Source organism: Diabrotica virgifera, chromosome 3 (assembly GCF_917563875.1).
Source record: "Diabrotica virgifera virgifera chromosome 3, PGI_DIABVI_V3a".
Lineage (NCBI taxonomy): Eukaryota > Metazoa > Arthropoda > Insecta > Coleoptera > Chrysomelidae > Diabrotica > Diabrotica virgifera.
This window is the reverse complement of record NC_065445.1, coordinates 64,676,319-64,696,957: the sequence shown is the minus strand read 5'-3', so window position 1 is coordinate 64,696,957 and position 20,639 is coordinate 64,676,319. Positions and strand designations below refer to the sequence as shown.

The following is a 20,639-nucleotide window of genomic DNA, read 5'->3' as shown; positions in this document are numbered from 1 at the left end:
ATATCCTGGACGACTCACACCACCAACGCGCCGGAGATACTGCGCCGAATGGAAAAACAAAAAGAAATCTCTTTCACAATTAAGAAACGGAAACTTGAATACCTCGGTCATATTATGAGACATGATAAATATCATTTACTCCAACTGATAATACAGGGTAAAATAGAAAGCAAACGCGGACCCGGAAGAAGAAGACACTCATGGCTTCAAAACTTACGCCAATGGTTTGGACTAACATCGATCGAGTTATTCAGAAACGCCGCAAACAAAATTAAAATTGCTATGATGATAGCTAACGTCCGCAACGGACAAGGCACATGAAGAAGAAAAAGATTGAAGCTTAAGGTACGTCTTAAGCTTAATATCTGTTGGTGCAATCAGGCCTTAATGACTTAATTTCCAAGTTCAGGGCGTTACATAAATTACTTCAAGGCCTTGGTAAAAACATGTATTTCTTCTTTTAATTCTTGGAGATCTTTCAATCTGTTTATTCTGAAGCTGCCTCTGGTTAATTTCCTGGGAGGTAGATTGCCAACTATCCCTCCATCTTTTAGGTGGTCTTGAACTGGGCGGGTTGTTTTCTAGGACACTTTTTGGTAGTCCATATTCTCATCCATTCGTCTTACATGGTTGTACAACATCCTCATGGGCTGCCTTCCCATCTTACCATCTTGAACTTTGCATTACCCTCTAATTTGTATTTCTCACCCTGTCTCTTCTTGTTTTCCCCACTGTTGTTCTTAGGGTTTTCATTTCGGCAACCCTCAGCAACTGTTTCGTTTTGTTGGTGTCTTCCCGCACTTCTGTGCCGTATATCATGATCGGTCGTATGCAATAGGGTGGAACGAAAAATTCGAAGTCAATATTTTTTATGGAGCTAGTGAGAAAAAGTTGTGCTTTGATGTATAATAAAACTGTAAGAAATCTTTTTTGTATTGGAACCTATCTTCAGGTTCCATATTATATTTAAATTTTTGGGAATAACAAAAAAAATTAGATTTAAAAAATTTATTTTTTTATCAGTTCTTTGAATCTAAATAATTGTTTTGTGATACAATATACATTTTAAGATTGGTATTGATTTTGTGCCTCAACTTGAGTGCCTTGATTCGTTCAACCTTGAACGAATAAAGCCATCCCTTGATTCTGGTCCACAAACAACGGCTGATGCTTCAGTTACTAACTTAACAGTTCTTTCCACGGATTTTGTATGACAAGGCCAGTTTAAGACCTCTATGTTGTTGTAATTCCCAGAATCAATCATATCCCTTACATCTTCATTGCAAATATGTGTTAGCAAAGGAGGAGCCGTAACTTTGAATTCAGAAATAAAAATTAAGTCGTTATAATCTGCAGCACTAAAATTTAATGTTGGTATTTTGAATCTCCGGGTATTTTTTTCTTTCTGACTTTCTCTAGCTTTCGGCACTCTGCGTAGTCCTAGCTCCAGTATATGTTTGCGTTCATCTTTCATCATACCGATTAATATATTTTCGGGATGGGCAAAATAACCATTCCTTTGGATAACGGCATCGACAATTTTTCTTTAGTCAACTGGTAGAAATCGTGAATAATGGATCATTCGCCATAAATGTTTTGAACCATCAGAACAGCTAGGATACAGTTTTATATAAAACCAAACTGATGCATACACTTTTTGGATGAAACTTACTAACAAAATTAATTGGGGGATGAGACATTCAGTTCCAACATACAATTGAAGCAACCGATTAGCAACTGTCAGCCACCTTGCGTGTGATGTTTTCCTAGGTTTTTTAAGGCTCAAATCATTAGGGCATTTTCCCGCAGCAACTGCTTGACTGATTTGGTACAAGTACTTCTGATCGGCACTAAGGTCTGTTGTTTCTAATAATATTGCTAGGTTGTTTTCTATTGCGACAAAATCGACGACAGCCTTCTCTTCAATGCGTTCCAGAAGTTTCCCTATTGACCCTGAAAAACCAAGTGGTCCAGTGGTGCGTCTATCTAACTGTTGAATTAAATGACGTAGAGGTAGCTCATTGCAATGAAATACGCATACTAACCATTGAAGTGGGGTGCCGCAATATTTGTGACGTAGATGGTTGGACTGTAACGGTTGACAAAGGAGCAATGAATTCTTCTTCATGATCATCTGCATCAGAAGAATTTGAGTCAGACAAGCTGCTACTTATCGAACGATTAGAGGCATCAACGGTACATGCTTTAAAAACAATTTCGTCAGTATTATATTTTTGAGAACTTGCCTTTGTCTTCATGATTCTTTCAATTTTCTTCCTTATTGCTGCATATGCTGTAATATCCACTGGTCCAATTGCCATTTTACGACAGGATCGTTGATCTTGAAGAAAAATTCGCTCATTTTGTGGTACTTTCTTGATTTTATCACAAGTACACACATGCAGTTCCAGTCATGTTGTACTTGCAAGCCGCGATATTCAATAACTTTTCACACTCCTTTCGAAACTGGCAAATCTTTTCTATTCATGAATCAGATGCTTGCTGAATTTTTGTGTATCGCTTAAGATTTTGATATTCTGTATAAATATTTTTAATCATATCTTGAATGCGCTTATGCGATAATGTTGGAATATAAGCTTTTATTCGTATTTGTTCTAATTTCGTTGCAACGGCATTCAAGACGTCGGCGATAGATGTTTATTATTATTGGTCAACTTAAGTTCATTACGAATAAAGAGAAAGCACTTTAGAATGTCACACTTAGTTGGTAAAACACGATCATTGAAATTTGATCAGAGCAATATTGATTTTTTCGACAAAAATATTTTTTTTGTTTTTTCATTTTTCAAATCCAATATGGAACCTCAAGATATTTTTTTATTTCAAAATGCTCTCGCACCAATTGTCTTCATCACTTGACACAACTTTTAAACGATAGCCACATGAATTTTTCTTTTATTTTTTTGACCTCTTTCGTTCCACCCTAGTATGCAAGTCTTGTAGATTCTAATTTTACTATCTGTGCACATATGCGGATTTGACCAGACTATCTCCCTCAGACATCTTCACAATGCAGATGCTTTGTTGATCTGCTTACTCAGGTCCTTTACTGGGTCGTGGGTGCTTGATATATCTATGCCCAGATATCTGAATTGCATCACCTGTTCTATGAGGTTGTTCTCAACCACTAACTTACATTAGAGCGGATTTTTTGATATTGTAATACATTTACTTTTGTTGGTAGAAATGTTCGTATTTAGTTGGCGGCTTATTTGAAAGAACTGTCTCTGAAGATCATCTTCTGCATCATCTGCGTGACACACCATATCAATTCTTTTGTTGCCCATTCTATATCCGGAATTAAGAGATGTTACTTTGTTTATAATTTTGCCCATGAGTAGGTTAAACAAGAAGGGGCTTGAACTGTCGCCTTGTCTAATTCCTCCCGGTGTGTTGGAATATTTTCAGTGAATTGGTGTCCTGCTATAACTTTGGTTACGTTGTTGTTATTTAGGTTATGGTCTATCTTTGTTATGCTGGTCGGTGTTTTATTTTCTATTAATATATTTAGAATGTCTCCCAGGCGAACCCTGTCAAACGCCTTCGTCAGATCAATGAAGCAAATATACGCTGGCATGCCGAACTCTATAAGCTTTTTCGTTTATGTGTTTTATTATAAATACTGCGTCTGTTATAGACCGCTGCTTTAAATAAATGTAAAACACATTTATTTAAAATTAAAAAATGTTTATATTACTATCAACTTTTATTACTACTAACAAAACAAAACCTTACTTAAATAAAGTATTGGTTGACATTCCGTACCATTTTTAGCATGTAACTTATCTGTTTGAACGTGTTGATGTAAATAACAAGGGAACTACATTATTACATATTTTTGACACAAATTGGTGTTAACAATAGTGATTTTATTTTGATGTTAGATTGAGAATTTTTCTTTTATTTTTAGATGTGAAACTATTAGATGTAAAGGGTACTTAATATAATTAATGCTCTAGTGTTGTGTTTTATTTACTACATTTTTGTGTTGTTTATCCAAATATACATACACCAAGTGGTGAATTTCCAAGTGGTAGGGATAGACTTGGGCTCCCTGATAACCAACGATGGCAAAAGCTCCTCACAAGTCATAAATCAAGCGTAGAATAGCAATGGACTGAACCGCATTAGTTAAATTAACCCATTAACGCCTACGGGTACCATATGGAGCCAACAAATTGCGTACGCATCGGAGTGTATTTATCATACTGTTAGGTAAAATTTCGCAAAGAGATTCGGCCTATTATTCAAGATAACCTCTTCTTGAATGAACAACTCGAATTAAATTTTATACCTTTTTTTGCAGTGAAATCAATTTATGAGTTTATGGTTGGTTTTGTTTATGCCAAAATATGGAGATTCGTTTCTTGTAAGTATTTTATTTATTACTTTTTGCACTAGGATCTTCGTTTTTGTTTTCAAAAGATTTTCTACGAACTTCAATAAATAACTTATGCAGGTTTTCATAATATTCCATCTTTTGGGTATTTCGTAATTAGGCAAACAATACAGTTGAGTCCGGGAATCTTTAACCGTGCGTCATCATTTAAAGCATACGAAATAAGTCGGAATATGAAATTTACTAAACGCAACAGCAAGTGACAGTAAGTGACTTGCTGTTGCGTTTAGTAAATTTCAATTTCCGACTTATCATTGACTTATTTCGTATGCTTTAAATGATGACGCACGGGTAAAGATTCGCGGACTCAACTGTATGTGTGGTCCCAAATGGAACCGCTAGGCGGTTTGCTGGATATGTCGTTTTCACTGTTATTTTTTTACTTTTCTTATTTTTAGAGGAATTTCATTGAAAGAAGATCTCTATAAAGCTTTCGAGGAAAACGAAAGTAAGAATGATGTTTCTGCCGTTTACATAGAATCTCCAGATAGTAACATTTTGACAAACGAAGATTCGGTAGATAAAAATGACGCGAGTTTTTGTTGATAATCTAAATCGTAACCAGCTATCTTCTGGCGCGATATTTGCATTTTCGATTCGAAAATTTCAAATCATACTAGAATTGAAGGCACTGCTGAAGACACGATCGCAGAAGAAACCATTTAGATCCACCCCGTACTAGCAGAGCAATTCCATTTGCGAAAACTTCAATTGATAGAGGTCTAATTATGTTCATGCGGCAGAAAAATGCAAATTTTTGCAAAGAAAGGAATTTGGTTCCTACAGTGTATGATTTTCCAGAGTCTGATTACTCAAAGTATGCTGCTTCAAGCCCTTCAGAACATTTTGGATTACACCAACTAGACTTTTTAAAATGTTTTCAATACAGGAGAAAAAACATTATTGTTCCGAACCCAAAAACATTGTTTCACAATACAATAATAATGTGGGTGGCACTGATTTGCTAGATAGCGAAGTATCTAATTGGAATCGGTTCCAAACAAAATGGAATTGGCCTATTTTTACATACCTAGGGACGTGGACGTTAAAAATGCATGGAAGTTGTATAGAAAATCTAGTCGTAGCATTAGCCAATTGGAATTTACACGAAATATTATCCAAATGTGTCTAATAAGTTGTAAAAAATCCTCCGAAAGCACCAGGAAGAGTGTCCGCAGCTGCAAGAAGTGACTCGAATTGGAGATATTGGAGGTATTTTGTACAAGAAAACAAAAGAACAAGATGCGCACGGATTGGATTTTTAAGTCGAAGAAGAACAATGTGCTGCAAATCTGATGTCCTTTGTATTGACTGTTTTTGCAATTTTCATACCAAGTAGCTCGAACATCTATCGGGTTTGCGCCTTGTGGTCCCATATGGGAACAGTTTTTTCTCAATTATTATTGCACTTAGAAACAATTTTCTTCTTACATTTTGTACAAAATACTGTTACATTTAACGATTTTTAATAAATTTTGTCAAAAACAATTTTTTTTTCTCGGCGCTAATGGGTTAATTAAAATATGAAAAGGCCAAACAATAACAAGGAATACTACGCTCAGGTTGGCCAATGCCCTTATTTTTCCCATTCAAACATACGCAGCTGAAACATGGACTCTCAAAAAAAAAATTCATAGAAGTAAGATCGAAACCTTCGAAATGCGGGTCTATAAGAGAATTCTACGCTTGTCCTGGACAGAACACAGAACCAACCTGTTCCTTAGAACAAATTTCACACTTGTATGGCTTTTCACCAATGTGTATCCTTAAATGCTGTTTCAAATGTCCATTTTTACCAAGTTCCTTAGAACAAATTTCACACTTGTCAAGGATTTTCTCCAGTGTGTATTCTTAAATGAGTTTTCAAAGTTCTACCTTGATTCTTCTTTCTTCTTCGTATATTAGGCCTCTTGATCTGTTTTTTTACCGATTTTGAGCTTGTATTCGTAGCTGTGACGTTGACTGCCAGCTATCTCGCCACCTTTTAAAGGACCTTCCTATTGGTCTATTGCCTGTTGGCTTTGAATCTCTGGCTATACGGGCTATTCTCTCGCTGTACATTATCGTCACATGCTGATTCCACTCTCGTCTTCTCTGTCTTTCTCACCGTACTACAGAGATATCTTATTCTGTCTCTCAGTGTTTTCCCCAGTTGTTGACCTCAACGTTCTCATTTCTGATGTTCTCAGTATCCTTTTGGTTTCTGCTGTGTCACATCTTGTTTCTATCGCGTACGTCATGATTGATCTTGCACATGATTTGTATATGCCCCTTCCAGACTCATATTTCTCCAGATGACATCCCTCAGACATCCTGACACGTAATTGGCTTTATTTGCTTGCTTTCGGACGCTATTTTTAACATCTCCATAACTACATATTTCGACTCGCAGATATTCGAATCTCGAAACTTATTCAGTTGGAACTTTACCTCGCTGAGCAGATGGGACGTGAATTATAAATTGTAAAGTTCCCTCATCTTCCTTAGTCTCAGCATCCGTATGGCTTGCAAATTGTAGAAGCCTCGGAGGTGTAACCAGAGAAGGTTCCCATTATTTTCAGTCTGGTGGGATGTATAGTAACATGTTATTTGATACAGGGTGAGTCATGAGGAACTGTACATACTCTTACCTCGTATAAAGGCTCCTATGGGGAATAACAAATGACCATTAAAAAGTGTCTGCTCCCATTGTTTAATAATATACAGGGCGAGTTTCACATTTTGACAGAAATTTGTATTCGTTATGATTTTTGAACGGTCAGATCGATGTGTCTCTTATTTTGGCCAATCGTTACACTATTACCACCTAATCAACTGATTTATTCAAACTAGAAAAAAATCAGGTCCGGCTTTAAAAAAATTAGTTCGTTTGGGTCTTAGAAAAAATTTCACCCTGTATACGCTTTTTGAAAACTCTAATATGAATTTTACAAATTAGACAAATAGGCAATTAAAATGGCATATTTATTTTTTTCCGCACACGATTACTTAATTTTTTATAAAAAAATCAAATTTCACTATGAATTAAAAGTTTGGTAAAGTGAACCATGTATTTAAAAAAAAATAACTTTTATTACAAAAATTAATTTTTTTTGCACAAATAAGTAATTTATGTTACCATCCAATCAACTGATTTATTCAAACTAGAGAAAAATCAGGTCCGGATTTAAAAAATTAGTTCGTTTTGGTCTTAGAAAAAATTTCACCCTGTATACGCTTTTTGAAAACTCTAATATGAATTTTACAAATAAGACAAATAGGCAATTAAAATGGCATATTTATTTTTTTCCCCACACGATTACTTAATTTTTTATTAAAAAATCAAATTTGTCAAAATCGGAATTTTAACCTAAAAATGAAAAAAAAAATGAACTCACGGTTTAACTCGCTACAACTCTGTTCCATTTTAATATTTTTTTTCTGAAATTTTTACAGCACATACCTCTTACCATTGTGAAGACTATGAAAATTGTTGTAGACTTTCAGTCTTCTTCTTGTAAAAGTTGCAAACTTGTAAATCGCAAAAATTAGGTGGGAAATTTTAAAATTTATCAATTTGATCACGTCTATGTTAAACTATAGAGTCCAAAAGAAGTGTTATGGGAAGTTTTAGATGTAGACGTGTTATAGAAAAAAAAAAATGGCAAAACTTTTAATTTTAAGGAAAACGTTGTTTTTGTAAATTAATTTTTGTAAAAAAAGTTAATTTTTTTAAATCTATGCAAAAACTTTGCCAAACTTTTTATGCATAGTCAAATTTGATTTTTTAATAAAAAAATAAGTAATCGTGTGGGGAAAAAATAAATATGCCATTTTAATTGCCTATTTGTCTTATTTGTAAAATTCATATTAGAGTTTTCAAAAAACGTATACAAGGTGAAATTTTTCCTAAGACCCAAACAAATTAATTTTTTAAATCCGGGCCTGATTTTTTTCTAGTTTGAATAAATCAGTTGATTGGGTGATAACATAAATTAAATAATTGTTCAAAAAAAATTCATTTTTGTAATAAAACTTATTTTTATTTTAATCTATGTTTACTTTACCAAACTTTTAATTATTCATAGTCAAATTTGATTTTTTTTTATAAAAAATTAAGTAATCGTGTAGGGAAAAAGAATATGCCATTTTAATTGCTTATTTGTCTAATTTGTAAAAATCATATTAGAGTTATCAAAAAGCGTATACAGGGTGAAATTTTTTCTAAGACCAAAACGAACTTATTTTTTAAATCCGGGCCTGATTTTTTTCTTGTTTGAATAAATCAGTTGATTGGTGGTAACATAAATTAAATATTTGTTCAAAAAAAATTAATTTTGTTAATAAAAGTTAATTTTGTTAAATCTATGGTTCACTTTACCAAACTTTTAATTCATAATCAAATTTGATTTTTTTATAAAAAATTAAGCAATCGTGTGCAAAAAAAAATAAGTATGCTATTTTAATTGCCTATTTGTCTAATTTGTAAAATTCATATTAGAGTTTTTAAAAAGCAGGGTGACATTTTTTCTAAGACCAAAACGAACTAATTTTTTTAAAGCCGGACCTGATTTTTTTCTAGTTTGAATAAATCAGTCGATTAGGTGGCAATAGTGTAACGATTGACCAAAATAAGAGACACATCGATCTGACCGTTCAAAAATTATGACGAATAAAAATTTCTGTCAAAATGCGAAACTCGCCCTGTATATTATTAAACAATGGGAGCAGACACTTTTTAATGGTCATTTGTTATTCCCCATAGGGGCCTCTATACGAGGTAGGAGTATGTACAGTTCCTCATGACTCACCCTGTATGCCATTAGAGTGAAAACTTAGCCTTTTGCTAGCAGTTGCCGCTAGGGCATCTATGCCATTTCGTTCGTTGCAATCCGGGACTGCACGCTGGGGTTTGTTTTGGTTGGATCAGAGAGAGCAGCATATGTGCCTCCTGATGAGAGACTAATAAGTTTCGAAACCGGTAGAGGTGCTTGCTGCACTCTCTGATTTGACTGGAATATGTCGCGGCTGTATTTTCGTTTTGCAACGAAATTGAAAATGGTTATTCATTTTTGATTTATGTTTACTCCGATTGGAGTACGAAGGGAACCATTCTCGTTGGAACTTTACCGTGCTGAGCAGATGGGGATGTAAATTATAAATTGAAAAATTCCCTTATCATCCTTAGTCTCAGCATCCGTATGGCTTGCAAATTGTAGAAGCCTCGGAGGTGTAACCAGAGAAGGTTCCCATTGTTTTCAGTCTGGTGGGATGTAGAGTAACATTATGTTATTTTATATGCCATTAGAGTGAAAACTTAGTCTTATTCAATTAGTTCGTTGTTAATTACTATTTTGCATCTTATGGGTTCCCTTGACACTACCAGGGGTTTGGTCTTAGCTGCTGATATTTTCATGCTGTATGTAGTTCTTCGCCACTGTATTGAAAGTTTGTGTCATTCTCTGTATGTTATCCTCGTTATCGGAGATTAAGATTGCGTCGTCAGCATAACCAATGAGTTTTATTTGTGTTTCTGCCATCTTATATCCTTTTCTGTACTTTTAATGTTTTCTATGATTTTATCCATTACTATTCTATCCACTATCCACTACTAATTCATCATCATAATTCTCTTTGCCTTATTTCTATGCGGGGTCGGCTTCCCTAATTGCATTTCTTCCTAAATCAAAATTATGAGACTATACAATAGTGTTCTTTATATACAAAATACAAAAGCAACAGAGAACACAAAATTTATTTGAAAAAAAAGTAAAGTTTCTTCTTAACAGCAAATAATGCAAGTAATGTTTGTATATAAACGTTAACATAATTATTTATACAGGGTGTCAAAATAAAAATTTTTGAATTAAATTAATTGAGATAAAAAGAAGAATGTATGTAATTCATTTATTTCAAAATATATTTGTGTGCGGTCAGAAAACAAAAAGAAATGTTAATTTGACAAATAAACATCGTTCTTCGCTTAACTTCAATGTTAAAACTGCCACACCTGTCTCTTAGCAGTTTGAACATTGAATTTAAGCTAAAAGCAATGTTTATTTTTGTAAAATAAACAATATTAACTGTTTCTCTGCCAGCAGTAAAATGTATTTTGAATTACATAAATTGCTTACATTCTTCTTTTTGTGTAAATTAATTTAATAAAAAATTTTTTATTTTGTACACCCTGTATAAATAATTATGTTAGTGTTTACATTACTGAATAGAAAATTATACATATAACCTTTAAAATGAGCTATCACACAACCCCTACTCTCATTTAAAAAAATCATCGATTACGTCATCACACCCAAATGGATGACATCACTAGTATGATGTATATGCCAAAAGTCATAATTTAAAAATAAAAATCGACCTGTCTCAGGATTTTTGTCCAAATTCTCCCATTTTCAAGATAATGAATTTATTCCAACTCAAACGTCCTCACTGTTTATTAAAAATATTATAATTACATATAATGAATAAAATAAAAAAACATAATTACTTTTACTATTAATTCTGTGTATTCGTTCAGTAATCAGGTTCCAATAATATTTCAGTTCATAATTATTTGTGTTTTTCTCGATAAATATCTATTTTTCTCGTTTTGTATACAGTCGAACCCGCTTATTAGAATAGCCTTCGTGCCAAGCAAAAATATTCTAATAAGCGGGATATTCTAATAACCGATCATTGGTGGCTAGGTGAAATAAATGTACCTATAAAATGTACGTTATAATAGTACATACTATGTCAATATGTATATGCATATGGTTTTAGGTCTATTTATATCAATAAAAATTTATAATCTATTTACAAAAATCATTACGAAACGATTAGACAATATATAAGGATCCCGCGTATGAAAAAAGTTGATTAATAGCAAGCTGAAAATTTGTTAATAGCTTAAGGGTGTCTAGTCGGACAAACTTTGATATATGGGAACACTGGAAGTTTTAATTGTGGAACAGGTTAAAAATTTTGAACGGTCAGACCACGAAAACGGCACATGTATTTTTCCGACAGAACAGACTTAAACTTTCAGAACAGAGATTAAACTCTCATGCAAAAATCAGACTGCTATTTATCACCAAATGGGCGTTTTAATGAGTGGAACATGTAGAATATGTCAAATGACAGGAATTATGACAGGTGATAAATAGCAGTCTGAGTTTTGCATGAGAGTTTAATCTCTGTTCGGAGAGTTTAAGTCTGTTCTGTCGGACAAAATAAATGTGCCGTTTTCGTGGTCTGACCGTTCCAAGTTTTTAACCTGTTCCACAATTAAAACTGCCCCTGTTCCAGTGTTCCCATATATCAAAGTTTATCCGACTAGACACCCTTAAGCTATTAACAAATTTTCAGCTTGCTATTAAATAACTTTTTTTTATACGCGGGATCCAGACCTAATAAATTGGAATTGGGTTTTAGAAAAGACCTCCAAACAAACAATCAACTATTGGTAATAAATAATCTTATATAAAAATGCTGTTTTTAAAAACATCCAAGTGTGTGGCAATGTACCTATAGAAATTTGTAGACAAATGAAATTATTTTATGACCTTGTCGGCATACGATTGAATTTTCTGTGGGAGAGAAGCGTTTACTCATCCTAACACAGTAATAAAGTGTTTATTAGGTAGGTACCTGAGAAACCGTAATAATATACAAAACGGCAATCAAACCATTAGATCAGCCAAATTTAAAATTTCTAGGAAATTGTACGTAAAAAGTTATTTGTTGACTTGAAAAATTTATTCTAAAAAGCGGTATTAGGTTACTAAACCATATTACAATAAACGGATAAATTTATTAAAGGGTAAATGGAAACGTTTTGGGACCTCGAATTTATATTACATAAACCGGGATATTCCTATAACCGGTACTCTAATAAGCGGGTTCGACTGTATTTCACATACACCAATTTTATAAGAAAAGTACAAGTTTCAAACCGCGAGAGAGCGCTACCGTCGAAACTCACAGCCAATAGATTATTTGCCAGAATGTATTCTTAAATGAATTTTCAAATGTCCATATCGAGTAAATTTCTTAGAACAAATTTCACACTTGTAAGGCTTTTCACCAGTGTGCACTCTCAAATGTCTTTTCAAAGTTCCTGCTTCATTAAATGTCTTAAAACAGATTTGACACCTGTAAGGCTTTTCACCAGTGTGTATTCTTAAATGATTTTTCAAAGCCCCACCTTGATTAAATTGCTTAAAACAAATTTTGCACTTGTAAGGCTTTTCACCAGTGTGTATTCTTAAATGATTTTTCAAAACCCCACCTTGATTAAATTGCTTAAAACAAATTTTGCACTTGTAAGGCTTTTCACCAGTGTGTATTCTTAAATGCTGCTTCAAATGTTCATCTTTACTAAATTCCTTAGAACAAATTTCACACTTGTAAGGCTTTTCTCCAGTGTGCACTCTCAAATGATTTTTCAAAGCTCCTTTTTCTGTAAATTGCTTAAAACAAATTTCACACTTGTAAGGCTTTTCTACAGTGTGTACTCTTAAATGCTTTTTTAAATTTCTGTCTTCACTAAATTGCTTAAAACAAATTTCACACCTGTAAGGTTTTTCACCAGTGTGTATTCTTAAATGATTTTTTAAAGCCCCTCCTCGACTAAATTGCTTAAAACAAATTTGGCACTTGTAAGGTTTTTCACCAGTGTGTATTCTTAAATGATTTTTCAAAGCCCCACCTTGATTAAATTCCTTAGAACAAATTTCACACTTGTAAGGTTTTTCACCAGTGTGTATCCTTAAATGCTGCTTTAAATGTCCATCTTTACTAAATTTCTTAGAACAAATTTCACACTTGTAAGGTTTTTCACCAGTGTGTATCCTTAAATGCTGCTTCAAATTTCCATCTTTACTAAATTCCTTAGAACAAATTTGGCATTTGTAAGGCTTTTCACCAGTGTGTAGCCTTAAGTGCTGTTTCAAATTTCCGTCGTGAGTAAATTTCCTGGAACAAATTTCGCACTTGTAAGGCTTTTCTCCAGTGTGCACTCTCAAATGATTTTTCAAAGCTCCTTTTTCTGTAAATTGATTAAAACAAATTTTACACTTGTAAGGCTCTTCTACAGTGTGTACTCTTAAATGCCTTTTTAAATTTCCGTCTTCACTAAATTGCTTAAAACAAATTTCACACCTGTAAGGTTTTTCACCAGTGTGTATCCTTAAATGACTTTTCAACCTGCACCAGTAAGTAAATTCCTTAGAACAAATTTCACACTTATATGGCTTTTCTTCATTGTGTGTTATCTCCGATCTTTCGGATTTCGTTTTAATGTCCGTCTGATGTAAACCTAAAATTAAAATCAAACTATAAAACTTTGCATGCGGAAACGACAGGTCATAAACAAAATGTAACAACAAATCAATGTTATTAACTTTTTCTTTTATACCCGTTCCATGATTAATTTCTTAACTAACCCATTAGTGCATATATTCCGTTTAAAAGGATCTGCATTTTAACCCTCACTATATTAAAACTGTGGGTCTGAGACCCTGCTGACACCTACAAATGCTCTTGGCAGTGCGTCTCAAGCGTTGGAGGCGTTAAAGTGTTAGTTTATTCGTTATTCTGAAATATATTAGTCTAAGAGCTGGGAGCGGATTTTGTGCGTGATAGTAATATGGAAAAACTATACGGGGATATGTTGAATTATTTGTGTACATGACTTTCACCAACGGCCGGAAACCAGAGTGGGGGCCGAGGGTAGTTATAAGGGGTCAAACTCGCGGTTTTTATTATTTTTTTTGTGACGCTCATGATCGAGATAGTGCACCAAAATTTGGGAATAAGTAGGTCATGACGTACCTAAGTAAAATCTCTAGGCGCGCAACGCTGCGTGGCCGACAAAGGAGTGGGGGTAGGGGTGAATATAAAAAATATAAAGGGTTTTTTGCGACGTTCGTGATTGAAATAGTGGACCAAAATTTGGGAATAAGTAGACCATGACATTACTAAGTAAAATCCCCAGAGCCGGAAACCAGAGTGGGGGACGAGGGTAGTTATAAGGGGTCAAATTCGCAGATTTTATTTTTTTTTGTGACGCTCATGATCGAGACAGTGCATCAAAATTTGGGAATAAGTAGGTCATGACTTTACTAAGTAAAATCTCCAGAAGTGGAACGCTGCGTGACCGACAAAGGGGTGGGGCAGGGCTGAATATAAAAAAATGTAAGGTGTTTTTTGCGACGTTCGTTATTGAGATAGTGCACCAAAATTTGGGAGTAAGTAGACCATGACATTACTAAGTAAAATCTCCAGGGGCGGAACGCTGCGTGAGGGACAAATGTTGTGCCGGGTCACAAAAAAAATAATACACACTGCGACTTTGACCCCTTAAAACTACCCTCATCCCCAACTCTGGTTTCCGGCTCTGGGGATTTTACTTAGCTAAGTCATGGTCTACTTATTCCCATATTTTGGTGCACTATCTGCTTCTAGGAAGTCGCAAAAGACCTCTTATATTTTTATATTCACACCTACCCCCCCCCCCTTTATCGACCACGCTTCGTTCCACCCCTGGAGATTTCACTTAGTTGTAGATTGCAAAAGGGGTCGATTGGCCCAGTTGACCTTACTACACTGCGACCTATAAGATCTTTTGTGTATAATACCCTACATCTATATTTTAGTCCAAAAGGCCTAGGCTTCTAAGAAAGTCCATTATCCGTTTTGGAGCTAGGTTTGTAATCTGATCAGGATCAAGGAATACCTGTTCCAGATATTTACGGCGTTGCCGAACAATTACTTTGCAATTGCAGATAATATGTTCTGACGTCTCATCTGCCTCATCGCAGAATCTACATGTCCCACTGTCCAGTATGCCCATTTTACAGACATGGTATCTGAGTGAGCAGTGTCCAGTGAGAATTCCTGTGATTACTCTGAGATCAGATTTCTGAAGCTCTAAGAGTAATTTCGCGTAGCGGGCAGAGGGTCGTAATAACCTTTTTGCCTATCTTTGGCCTGGAACATTTTTCCAGTAGACTGCACTGAGTTCCTTTTCATATTTTCGAACTTCTTCCATTATGCGGCTTTTTGGTATGCCACAAAATGGTTCAGGTCCGATGAAAGGAGTACAAGCTCCTTCTTTTGCGAGACTATCGGCAATCTCATTTCCGACAATTCCTTTATGCCCTGGCACCCATAGCAACGTTAGTTTGTTGCGACTAGCCAGTTGTTTAAAGGATTGTTTGCAATTCCAGGCTATTTTTGACTCGTCAGTTGTGGACTTCAGAGCCTTCAAAGCAGCCTGACTATCAGATGCAATAAATATTCTTGCTGAGTTGAGGCCTTTTCTTAGGCACTCTTGAGCACAGAACTCTATTGCTATTAGTTCTGCTTGAAATATTGTTGGAGCATTTCCAAGGGCTGCGGATATCCTAATATTAGGACCTGTTCCTACTCCTTCGTTTGTTTTTGACCCATCAGTATAGTAAGTGAGGGCACCTTTTGTGATTTGAGCGATTTCGTTTTCTGTCAACTCGCGGTCGTTAATAATAACATCTAACGCGAGTTCGAAATCTTGTTTTGCAGGCATTACGTCTGTAGGCATCTTCATGATTTGGGTTGTTCCAGCCCTTAATACCTCAAGATGTCCCGTTAAGTCACCGGGTTTTAGAGATTTAGTCTGTGTCAGCCTATAGGCATTTTCTAGAGCGATCCTCTGTACATGTAAATGTAGTGGAGGAAGGTCTAGCATTGCCTCTAAGGCTGCGGTAGGACACGATCTCATTGCACCCGTAATCCCAATACAGGCAAGTCGTTGCACTTTTTGCAACTCGTTTATTGCCTTTTGCTGCTTTGTTTTGGTCCACCAAACCATCGCAGCATAAGTGATAATGGGTCTGACAACCGTTAAATATGACCAGTAGATCATTTTTGGCTTCAGACCCCAGGTTTTCCCAAAAAGCCTACGGCACATCCAGAAAGCCCTTGTTGCTTTTATGGTAATATGAGTGAGGTGTGCATTCCACGTAAGTCTCCTATCAAGGATGACTCCTAGGTACTTAACCTCTTCTGAGAAAGAAAGGGTTATTCCATTCATGATCGGAGGCTGTAATGTTAGTTTCCTCCTGTTAGTGAACGGCATAAGTGTCGTTTTGTTGGGATTGACTGATAGCCCTTCCCTCGAACACCAAGTGGTTATAATGTTTAAGGCCTGCTGCATGCGTTCGGCAATAATACCGTCATGTTTGCCTCTAACCACTATAACTAGATCGTCAGCATAGCCCAGAGCACGAAATCCTGCTCTTTTGAGCTTTGTTAGGAGGTCGTCAACCACTAGCGGCCACAGTAGAGGTGATAAGACTCCTCCTTGAGGACAACCTTTTACTGCTTTTATAGTAGTTGATTTGCCTCCTAGGTAGGTAATAATTTTCCTAGTGTTTAGCATGGATTGAATCCATTTAGTTATGGAAGGTTGGATACCTTTTGCTGTTGCGGCGGCGCTGATTGATTCATATGAGGTGTTGTCAAACGCACCCTCTATATCTATGAATGCACATAGCGCCACTTCCTTTGATCCTATTGCCTTTTCTATGTCTTTTACGAGATAGTGCAAGGCATCCACGGTGGATTTGCCTGATTGGTAGGCAAATTGTTCTTTGTGAAGCGGTATATTTGTTAAATATTCGCTTCTTATATATATCAAGTATTTTTTCCATACTTTTAAGTAGAAAGGAGGTAAGGCTTATGGGTCTATATGACTTCGGCTCCTCTGGAGGACGTTTACCACTCTTAGGAATGAAGCATACCCTAACCTCTCTCCACCCTTTTGGAATGTTGCCCAAGATGAAGCTCATCTTGAATATTTTGACTAGATGAGGAGCTAATGTATCAACGCCCTGTTGTAGCAGGGCTGGAAAGATACCATCCTCTCCAGGAGATTTGTAGGGCTTAAAGCTATGTATTGCCCATTTAATTCTATTTTTGGTGAAGATTTTTCCCGCTAGGCTTTTTGCAGCTCTTGATGTTCTGTAATTAGATTCATCAAGATTAACCCTTGGGTCATCTTCAATGAGTGTTGACCCAGGAAAGTGAGATTGTAATAAGCAACTCATGCTTTCCTCTATGGTTTCAGTAAACTCTCCGTTTGGCTTTTTTAGAAGTCCAATACCGTTTGAGTGGTCCTTTGAGATTACTTTTTGGAGGCGTACTGCTGGGGCTAATTCAGTTATCCCCTCGCAGAATTGCCTCCATGTTCTTCTCTTAGACCTTCTAAGTTCTTTATTGTATTCTGTTAGAGCCTTTTTGTAGTCATCCCAGTTACCTACACTTTTGGCTCTATTAAAAGCTTTACGAGTTTGAGCTTTTAACTTACTGAGTTCCGTGTTCCACCATGGCACATCTCTTTTGACGGCTTTGGTCTTGATGGGACAGGCCCCCTCATAGCAGCTAATTATCGTACGATTTAGCCATTGTGAGGCACCTTCCAGTTCCTCTATGGTTTCAATCGAATAAGTTACGCCTTCAACATCTGACCTTAGGGTGTCCTTATATGCACACCAGTCAGTCTGTTTCGGTATTCGACAGGACTGTATTTGTTCCCGCTCAGCCTCGACATCGAACCTTATGGTTCTATGATCTGACATCGATACCTCATCGGAGACATGCCAGTTCTGTATTAGATTTGTAGCAGAGCAACTAGTTAAGGTGCTGTCAAGCACCTCTTTCCTATTTGCAGTGATAAAAGTTGGTTTGTTACCTCTATTGATAATGTCTATATTGGAGTTAGCCAAATATTCTAAAAGGTACTCACCACGTTTGTTCGTGTCTGTGCTGCCCCATACTATGCTGTGGGAGTTCGCATCACATCCAAGGATAAGTTGTCTGTTCTTTTTGTTGCACCAACTGATGAGGCCTTTCACTTCCTCTGGCGGAGGTTGGTCTTCATCACCCGGGAAATAGGCAGAGGCAATTATAATTTGCCTTTTGCCCCTTTCCGTGGGGAGCTCCACTTCAGCTGTTGCTAAGTCCCTTGTGATAAACTCCGGAACAGAAATGAATTTTAGTTTTTTAGAGATGAGCAAAGCTGCTCTTGGCAAGTCATGCATTTGTGAATAAATCAACTTACATGTATTATTTGGAAGTCCTTTGATAAGTCCTTTGTCAGCCCATGGCTCTTGAATGAGCCCGATGTCAGTTAGGTTTCTGCTAAAACTCCTGTTAAGCACACTAGTTGCGGCTTTTGCGTGATGGAGATTTAACTTCAGAAACCTAATATTTTTGTTGGAAGCCATTTTACTGGCTTTTGGGACCTTTATCTGATCCCTTTTTGAACCAGGGCTCTTTTCCTGGGCCCTTTTTTTGTAACCATTTTTGCTGCTTCACTAGTTGAAGCAGCTTCTGGCTCACTAGGTTTTGGATGGCCTTTTTTTGGTAATATTCTTACCTGGCCAAATTTGTAGTTGGCTTTATAGCCATTTTGTTTCACCCTTTCAGCGGAGTTAGGGTCCATTGAAAGAGTGAGCTCTACAGTAGGGCCTTTGTCAACCCTTCTTACAACTCTCCAATTCTGTGAGTTAAGGTCTTCATTTTGGACCTCTAAGAATCGAAGAATTTTTGCATTCGTGGTGTTCAGACTATCAAGAAGATATGTCACAAAGATCTCGGAGTGAGGAATATTGCTTTCCTCTTCCAGTCTCAGCGAGATACCCTCCTGTGGCTGCAGCTCCTGAATTATGCTTTTAAGCCACTCAACTGTGGCTTTGTCAGCACAAGACAGAAGCATTCAACCCGGTCTGAATTGTAGGTTGCTGAATTTAGGCCTAATTGTTGCCTTTGGATCCAGCTCCACTATTTTTTCCAGAATCTTCTCTTTCGTTGCGGCTAGTTGTTCCACTGTTAGTGAAGATTCTGGATGGTTTTTGGGCATTATTCCTACCCTTATTGCCGCTGCAACCTGTCCATAGGATGGTTTGTTTTCTTCACCACCGCTGGTTATCCCAACGGTGGTGCCAACTCCCTTTTTCCTAGGATTTTCTGGCGTGCTCTCCTCAGATCGGATCCTCTTGGACCCTTTGCCCTTGGATACATCCTCGGGTGGTTTTTGTATAGGCTTTTGTGCCTGTTGTCGAGCCTCTTCATATTTAAGGCCTTGTTTTAACAGGTACTTAAACCTTTTTCGGGCAGCGCCACTCAGTTTCTCTCTTTCGGCCTTTTTTGGCCCTTGAGCGATACTTTGCTCGTCTCCGCTGCTTTTTAAAAGCTCATCCTCCGATTTATGGCTTGGAACTGGATCCAATTCCATAACCTCGGGATGATTGAGGCTTTGTTCTTCCTCTTTGCCCTCATTGTTTTTAGTTTATCCTACTTGGTCCATTTTAGTCCCACGAGTAGCTAGGGAATGTATGGTCACTCCCAGCAGAGCCCCGCATGCCGGGAGAAGGCTAATGAAACCTGGGTTTCGCCTGGTACCCGGAGTCCGCATAATCGTGACTAAGCAACCCCTTAGCCCCGCGGCGCAATTCCTGCGCCACGCCAAGCCTTCGGCTTATGCTGTTCCACCTTGGCTTGAGGGGGATTTTTGTGGTTCCCTTCCACTTGACCAGCCAATCAAGGCAAGCCCCCACATCGGTAAGCACATCCTCTACAACCACCGGCTTACCAACACGGTATATACCGGTTCACTTAGTTACCTCATGACCTACTTATTCCCAAAATTTGAAGAACTATCTTGATCATGAGCGTCACAAAAAAAAATAATAACAACCGCGACTTTGACCCCTTATAACTACCCTCGTCCCCCACCTCGGGTTTCCGGCTCTGAGGATTTTACTTAGTTAAGTCATGGTCTACTTACTCCCAAATTTTGGTGCACTCCCTCAATCACGAACGTCGCAAAAAACCCCTTATATTTTTTGTATTCACCCCTGCCCCCCCCCCCTTTGTCGGCCACGCAGCGTACCACCCCTGGAGATTTTACTTAGTTACGTCATGACCTACTTATTCCCAAATTTTGGTGCACTATCTCGATCATGAGCGTCACAAAAGAAAATAATAAAAACCGCGAATTTGACCCCTTATAACTACCCTCGTCCCCCACTCTGGTTTCCGGCTCTGGGGATTTTACTTAGTAATGTCATGGTCTACTTATTCCCAAATTTTGGTGTACTCTCTCAATCAAAAACGTAGCAAAAACCCCTTATATTTTTTGTATTCACCCCTGCCGCACCCCTTTGTCAGCCACGCAGCGTACCATCCCTGGAGATTTTAC

General features: G+C 36.8%; 1 protein-coding gene across 1 annotated transcript in view; it reads right to left on the bottom strand.

The window, feature by feature from the left end:
• Positions 1–10,836: 10,836 nt before the first annotated feature.
• LOC126881097 (zinc finger protein 345-like) overlaps positions 10,837–20,639 on the bottom strand; it is a 43,439-nt gene continuing 33,636 nt past the window's right edge. The window contains exon 2 of the mRNA XM_050645141.1: positions 10,837–13,715. Coding sequence (XP_050501098.1) covers positions 12,391–13,715 — 1,325 coding nt within the window. The 3' untranslated portion in view covers positions 10,837–12,390. The remainder of the gene's footprint in view (positions 13,716–20,639) is intronic.